This window comes from Heterocephalus glaber, unplaced genomic scaffold (assembly GCF_053883595.1).
Source record: "Heterocephalus glaber isolate CG9 unplaced genomic scaffold, H.glaber_assembly_v1.0 deba00001447, whole genome shotgun sequence".
Classification (NCBI taxonomy): domain Eukaryota; kingdom Metazoa; phylum Chordata; class Mammalia; order Rodentia; family Bathyergidae; genus Heterocephalus; species Heterocephalus glaber.
The window spans coordinates 13,519,994-13,527,581 of NW_028258299.1; the positions used below are offsets into that span (position 1 = coordinate 13,519,994).

The window sequence follows — 7,588 nt, forward strand, 5'->3', positions numbered from 1 at the left end:
CTTGAACTCACTGTGTAGCCCAGGCTGCCCTCAAATTTGCAACAGTCCTGCTACCTCAGCCTCCCAAGTGCTGGGATTACAGGCATGCCACCACGCCTAACAGGGATTTGTTTTTAAATTCCTAAAATTTAGAGCAAGAAATACTTATTAAACAGAGCTAGCTATATATTTCTCTTTATCAAACTATTATAACTACTCTTTTCTCACCAGTATGGTGTATGGAAAACTTTGAATACTCGGCCAGTTTAAATTACGGCTCCTGGCTGAGGATGTAGCTCAGTGGCACTGTACCTGCCTGGCAAGCACAACGTTCTGAGTTTAATCCCCAGTACCAAAAAAAAAAATTATAGCTCTTTTTCAGTTCCTCTGAGAGCCAAACTCACCACTGTGTATATAAAGTAGCATTTCCACCCATTAGACTTTGGGGAATTCTGTTGAGTAAGACATCACCATGATTTTAGTTGTTTCTGGTCCACTTGGCAGAATATGTATTTTTAGAAGAGAGCAAGTTTGTTAGTACTTGGACGCACTTCGAGTTCAGCACATTGTTAAGATGTCCTCTTCTCTTCCTCTAGCTTTGATGCACCACAGTAATCATGTGGACAGCAGTCGCTGCTACCAGTGTGTCAAATTCCTTGTAACTCTTGCTCAAAAGTAAGTATTAACTTAAAAATGTGGGAAGGAAGTGCTGTTTTAAGTACAAGTAAGATATGGCTGAAAAAAAATCTGCCTTGTTTTGGCACCTTGAAGAGGCTAAGTGTGGGCACGTGTGCTTGGGAGCCGCAGAAGTCTATTCCGTTGCTTTTCAAAAGAGTGAAGAGGGAATAGTGTAAGAGTAGCAGATCTTGTGCACTTTTAAAAAGATAAAAAGCTAAGCCAGTTGGCCCAATGTGAGAAGGTAGGTGTGGGGAACCTAAGAGCAAGAAGACCTTCCCAAGGTCTTTCTCCTTAATGTGACCTAACTACAAACTCTTTTAGGCTCTGGGTCCCACGTTACAAAACAGCCTCTTGAGACAAAATCTTGTCACCTGTAGCTAATGAGAACTATGAACCCAGGCACTGTGGCAGGTATTTTCCCTCTGTATCACCTCACTCAGTCTTTCCAACAGCCACATGAGGTAGGTCACAGGTGGCTTAAGTGGCCTAGAGTCGTACAGCTAAGACTTGAACACAGGCTGATGAATTTCAAAGTGAAAAAAGTGTGAATTATGATAAAGTACACATAATGTAAAATTTACTGTCTTAACCATTTCTAAGTATGTATTAAATTCATTCATATTGTACAACCATTATCACCATCTGTCTCCAACATTCTTTTCATCTTCCCAAACTAAAACTCTGTACTTGTCAAACACTAACTCCCCAGTTCCCACTCCCCCCCCCGCAGCTAGTGGCAACCATTCTAATATCTGTCCCCATGACTTTGACTATTCTAGGTGCTTCATAAAATTGGTCTTATAGCCGGGGATTTAGCTCAGTGGTTCCGCTGTCTGCCTCACAAGTGCAAGGACCCGAGTTCGAGTCTTGATATATAGTTCTGGCCTTGAACTCACTATGTAGCCCAGGCTGGCCTCAAATTTGCAGCGATCCTCCTGCATGCTGGGATTATAGGCATGTGACACCACACCCAGCCACTGTCCATTTCTGTGTATTGATTTTGTGTCCTGCTGATCTACTGAAGTTGGTTATTCTAGGAATCTTTCAGTGAAATTTTTGAGTCTTCTATGTAGAGGATCATGTCATCTACAAATAATAATAATTTGAAGTATTCCTTTTCTATATGTATCCATTTTATTTCTTTCTCTTGTCTAATTTCTCTGGCTAATGTTTGCAGTTTGAAGTTTTCTCTGGCTTATGTTTGAACAGGAGTGGTGATAGTAGACATACTTGTCTTATTCTTGATTTTAGACAGAAAGCTTTCAACTTTTCCCCATTCAGTATAATGTTGGCTGTTTTCATAAATGGCTTTGTCAGATTGAGATAGGTCCTATTTTCTTCAGTGCTTTTATCTTGAATGGATGTTGGATTTTGTCTAAAGCTTTTTCTGCATCTATTGAGATGTTCATGTAGCTTTTGTCCTTGCATCTGTTTATGTGTTGTATTACGTTTATTGATTTGCATATATTGAACCATCACCTACATCCCTGTGCTGAAAGCCTACTTGGTAGTGATGATTTGTTGCATTCTCTTTGCTAGTATCTTGTTGAGGATTTTTGCATATATGGTCATGGAAGAGTTTGGCCTGAAATTCTCTTTTGATTGGATCTCCTTCTGGTTTTGGAATCAGGGTGATGTTGGCTTTCAGGAATGATTTTGGGAGTACTCCTTCCCTTTTAATTTCATTAAAGAGTTTAAAGAATACTGGCGTTATCCCTGAAGTTCTTGTAGAATTCAGCAGTGAATCCACTGGGATTTTCCTAGTTGGTAGGTTTTTATTACTGATTCAATTTCATTGCATGTTTTTGGACTATTAAGAGTTTTTCTTCGAAAGGACCAGAGTTCAATCCCCGGTACCAAAAAAAAAAAAAAGAGAGTTTTTCTATCTTCTTGGTTTGATTTTGATGATTCATATATAGAAGAATCTACCCATTTCTTCTATATTCTCTAATTTATTGGAGTACAGGTTCTCAGAGTAGTTTCTACTCTTCTAAGATTTTGGCAGTGTCCATTGTGATTTTGCCTTTTTCATTTCTAATTGCATTGATTTGTGTCTTTCCCCTTTTTTTGGTAACATTGGGTAAAGTTTCGTCTATTTTGTTTATTCTTTCAAAGAAGCAGCTCTTGAAGTAATTGATTCTTTATGTAAATTTTTTTTAGTCTTTTCATTAATTTCTGCTCTGATCTTTATAATTTCCTTCCTTGTGCTAGCTTTGAATTTGGATTTGGATTGTTCTTGTTTTTCTAGGACCTTCAGATGCATCATTAGGTTATCACTGTTTTTCTGATGTGGGCATTCATGGCTATAAACTTCTCTGCTAGGACTGCTTTCATTGTGTCCCATAGATTCTGGTATGTTGTACTGGCACTGTCATTTGATTCCAGAAACTGGCTAATTTCTTCTGTGACCCATTGATTGTTCAAGAGTGTATTGTTTAATTTCCATGCATTTACATAATGTCTGTGGTTTCTTTTGCCATTGATTTCTAGTTTTGTTGAGCTATGAGCTAACAGTATGCATAATTTTGATTATTTGCATTTATGTAAGCATGCTTTATGGGATAGTATATGATCTGTTTTGTACCCAGTTCTCCAAGAACGGACCATAGTTCTGTTAACGACACAAAGGCAGTTGGATATTGGCATCCCAAGAAATCCAATTAATAGCATTGACTGTGTCACATTGACTGTAGTAATAAAATCAGTAACAGAGTGTCAAAGATAGACTGGATATTATACACCCTAAGAACCAATAATACACAACCGTTAACCACAGAAAAGAGATCTATAATTATAGTGTAAACACTAAGATAAACCAAATATTGACATATAGTAAATATCTACTAGGTGCAACAACTATACCTCCACTAAAAAAAAAGAATTCAACAGCAAGGGTGTAGAGTTAACTATATAAAGATTAATAAATCTTAATGGTTATACTAATAAAGATGGGAAGACAGTGGGAGAATGAAAGAAGAAAACTGAAAAATTAATGGAAGATGAGAGAAAGGAGAGACTAAGGAGTAAAAGGAAATTAATAGAATTAGGTAAAAGTTAAAAGAAAAGAACAAATAATAGAAAAAATAAGAATAAAAACAAAGTGGAAAAAATCCAAGCCCCACATATAACCAGTGAAGAAGAAAGAAAGAAAAAAGAAATAAGTCCAAAGAAAAAAAACAGAACAGAGAACTCCCCTGTATTTTTGAATGATTGATTTCTTTTCAAGATCTGCAGTTTTGGAATCCAACAAGTCTTGGTTTTCTCCACCTAGCTTTATGGCCTGTGGGTTTATGAGGTGTCCCTCTTTTTCCAGAGGCCCCTCTTGTCTGGTCACCCTAGGCCATGGCAACTATCCCAGCTGAGGTGTGTCCTTGCTCACATTAGTAGATAGAGAAAGCAATCAGACCACTGACCTGTGCTGCATGTAGGCAGCAGGAAGAGGGTTCAAGCAGACCACTGTTGGTTTGTTTGTTTGTTTGTTTTTGGTACTGGGGATCAAACTCGGGACCTTGTGCTTGGCAGTGGAACCACTGAGCCAAATCCCTGGCCCTAAACCTCTGTACTTAAGGCCAGTACTTTCAGACTCAGCCCCTTCTGAAAGCCACACAAGCTGGGCCTGGCTTCTCACCATAAACGACGGGGACCCATGTCTTTCTTGGTCTAAGCTTAAACTTCACAGTGAATCTGTATCCAGTCTACACCCTTTCCACGACTGTCCCTCTTGGCTGTCTCTCAGAGTCCCTGTAGGAAGGTAACACTGGGAATCCTGAAGTGAAGATGATTTTTAGGTCTTCTGCGGCTTAACCTAAAATAATCAACCCCTTCCCAGAATGGTGTCTGATTAAACACTCTGGCAGTGTGGGAGGCAGTGCACTGGGTTTCTTCTCCATCTGTAGCCTGCCGCACAAGAGTTGCTTTTGGAATAAAACCCCACACAGTGCAGTTTACAGTAGCCATTAAGGTTTTCATGGGGCTAGTGCTCCTGGCCTGGTCTACTGTTTCTCCTTAGAACTCCTGACTCTAAGGACCTCCTGGGGCTACCTTGTGTCTGTAGAGACTGGTGCCCCTCCCCAGGAGCGGGGGTTGAGCTTCCAGATTGCTTTATTCTTTCTCTCCATTATGCCGTTTCTCCAGCTTCTGTGTGGTTTCTGATTTTCCTGTCAGTTCCCTCCCAGTTCCCTGAAATCTTTTTTTTTGTCTTTTTTTTCTTCACCAAGTTGTTATTTTCCAGGTGTCTGGATTCCAGGTCCTGGAGAGGCTGTACTTTGCTGCTGATCACTACTCCACCACTTTGTTTCCTCCAAAGGTTCACTAAGCAGACTTGATAGTGACAGCATGTCAGGAGTGGCATTTCTAGGTAGTGCTGGGGCCACTTGATAGGTCTCATGGCAGCAGACGCTCAGTCAGCTGTCAGTGTCTGTGTACTTCTGCATCCTTCACACATGCATCTTAGACACACATCAGTGGCACCTTCCCCTTGGTGCTATCTCCAGATAAGGACAGCTCACCAATAAGCAAAGAAAAATAGGAAGAGAAAGGCGCTGCCAAGGCCATGCTTTACATTGTTTTCCATAATGTCATTCTTTCGTACTCAGATCACAAAAATCAAAGACTGAGAACAGTGGGTGGGTTTGCTTGTGTGCTTGTTTTACGTTGCTGAGGATTGAACCCAGGGTCCTCCACACACTGGGCAAGTGCTCTAAAATACATCCACAGCCCAAAAGGTTATTCATTAAATGAATATTTGTTGTGGGCTTTGGTTTTGTTATTCAACTTTGAATTTTAATAGAACTGAGTGAGGGAGAGATAGATGGAGACTTCAGACTACACTTATACCTCCTTATGCCTTTGGAAGTTTAAACATAAATGTATTACTATCCAAATTTTTAAAATAATAAAAATTTAATATGAAGACACCTGAATTTTAATGACAGTAGAATTGCTGTGTTTCAAAACAAAAAGCTACTGAAAAATTAATACTTGCACAAAAAAATATTTGGCTGATAGCAATCTCCTTAATCACTAGGTGTCCTGCTGCTAAAGAATACTTCAAAGAGAATTCCCATCACTGGAGTTGGGCTGTGCAGTGGCTACAGAAGAAGGTAATTGAGTTTTCTAATAACGTAAGAATCAGCGGCAGAATGGCACATCAGAAAAAATCCCCTACCCCTAACTTGTAGACTGACCCTAAAGTGCTTTTATTCTTCAGCTATTCCTTTTTTTCTTTCTTTCTTCAGCTATTTAATACAGTCAATACCCACTTGTATGCATTAAATTTGTATCTTAATGTGGGAGTCCCATTACTCACATATGTTCCAAGACTCATGGTGCCTGAAGCCATAGATAGTACTGAACCCTTTATGCACTCCTCTTTCTTAGATGTACAAACCTGTGATAAAGTTTAATCTATGTATTAGGAACAGTTAGATTAACTAATAATAAAATGGGGGATAGGGAGAAGAAAATAGTAAATAGACAATTACAACAGCATACTATAAAAGTTAAATGAATATGTCTTGTTTTAGTTCCTTTCTGCCTGAAGGGACAAAATACCTGATACCCACAAGTGGAAGGAGGAAGTTTATTTTTACTCACAGTTTGCAGAGGTTTCATTCTGTAGTCACCTGGCAGCAGGGCAAAGGCTGTGATGGGAAACAGTTCATGGCACAGCAGACAGGAAGCCCTTTTTATCCCAGCCCTTCCTCCCCTTTTTATCCCAGCCAGGCTGCAAGCCTGTCGGTTAGTGCCACCCACACCTGGAACTATGCTAAACCAGTCAGTAAACTAATCCAGTGTCACACGTCCATGATCCAGTTACTCCCAAAACCTCACCCATGAGTGCATGAGGCTTTGGAAGGATATCTACATACAGCTGTAACAGGTCTGTGTCTCTTAAAATATCTTACTCTTCTTTACTTGCCCACCTTCTTGTGATACTGTGAAATGACACAGTGACTGTGATGAGGTAAGAGACACAGGCACTGTCATGTAGCTATGCTTCTCTTGCCTTCTTACAGACTGTCAGTGACAAGGATCATTGAGCTGTGACCTTGTTGGCCAGGAAGAATATATAGTGTGGATATATTGCTCGACAAACAGTTTACATCCACGGAGGGACAGTGCAAGATTCATGATACTCGGACTGGCACACAGTGGTAGCTCAGTTCACCAATTAATTTGTTCTGCGATTCTGGGGAAGATGACCGCAGTCGTGTTCATCACCCAATTCAGAGTTCTCAAATGGAAGCAAATTTTGCTGAACGCTTCTGTTCGAGAACTGAATTGTTTTCGAGCAGAAGTGTTCATAAGGCAAGGTATTACTATATTTGGACTGTGGCTTGTCACAAGTGATTGAAATTAAGAGAAGTAGAACTGAAGATGAGGGGACTGACAAATGTGTCTTTAACTTTATAGGTGAAAAGGTAGGGATGATACTTAAGAAGCGGTGTTTGCCTCAGGTTTTGAGAGTACAGGGATCTCCTGAGGTATGAAAGGCCTGGGGAGAAGCAGATACAATGCTTTTAGGCTGTGGTATTGATGGGCTCATCTGTCTCCTCTAACAATGTGCTTCATCTCTCATCTCAGATGTCAGAACATTACTGGGCACCGCAGAGCAACGTCTCTAATGAAACATCAACTGGAAAGACCTTTCAGCGAACCATCTCAGCTCAGGTGAGGGCTGCCTTTGTTCCCTTTTGTATGCCTTGAATCCCCTTGCACAGGGTTCTCAGAAACTGAAGCCTGAGGGGTAGAGGTGTGGGGTGAAGATGTGAACAGGCAGAGGCAGTGATCCGATTTCTGTGAAAAGACCACAGATTGCTGTACACTTAGGTAAAGCGTTTGCCTAGAAAAATGCTGTAGAGGTGGTTGGTTGGTCTGGGCTGGCAGGGCAAGCAGGTTGGTGTTCGTAGCCAAGGTGAAAGCGCCTCTC

General features: G+C 40.5%; 1 protein-coding gene across 6 annotated transcripts in view; it reads left to right on the plus strand.

The window, feature by feature from the left end:
* Usp24 (ubiquitin specific peptidase 24) overlaps positions 1–7,588 on the plus strand; it is a 138,899-nt gene that overhangs the window by 126,432 nt on the left and 4,879 nt on the right. For all 6 annotated transcript variants that reach the window (XM_087214687.1, XM_087214685.1, XM_004869638.4 and 3 more), the window contains 3 exons: positions 576–654; positions 5,684–5,759; positions 7,243–7,329. In XM_087214687.1, coding sequence (XP_087070813.1) covers positions 576–654; positions 5,684–5,759; positions 7,243–7,329 — 242 coding nt within the window. The remainder of the gene's footprint in view (positions 1–575; positions 655–5,683; positions 5,760–7,242; positions 7,330–7,588) is intronic.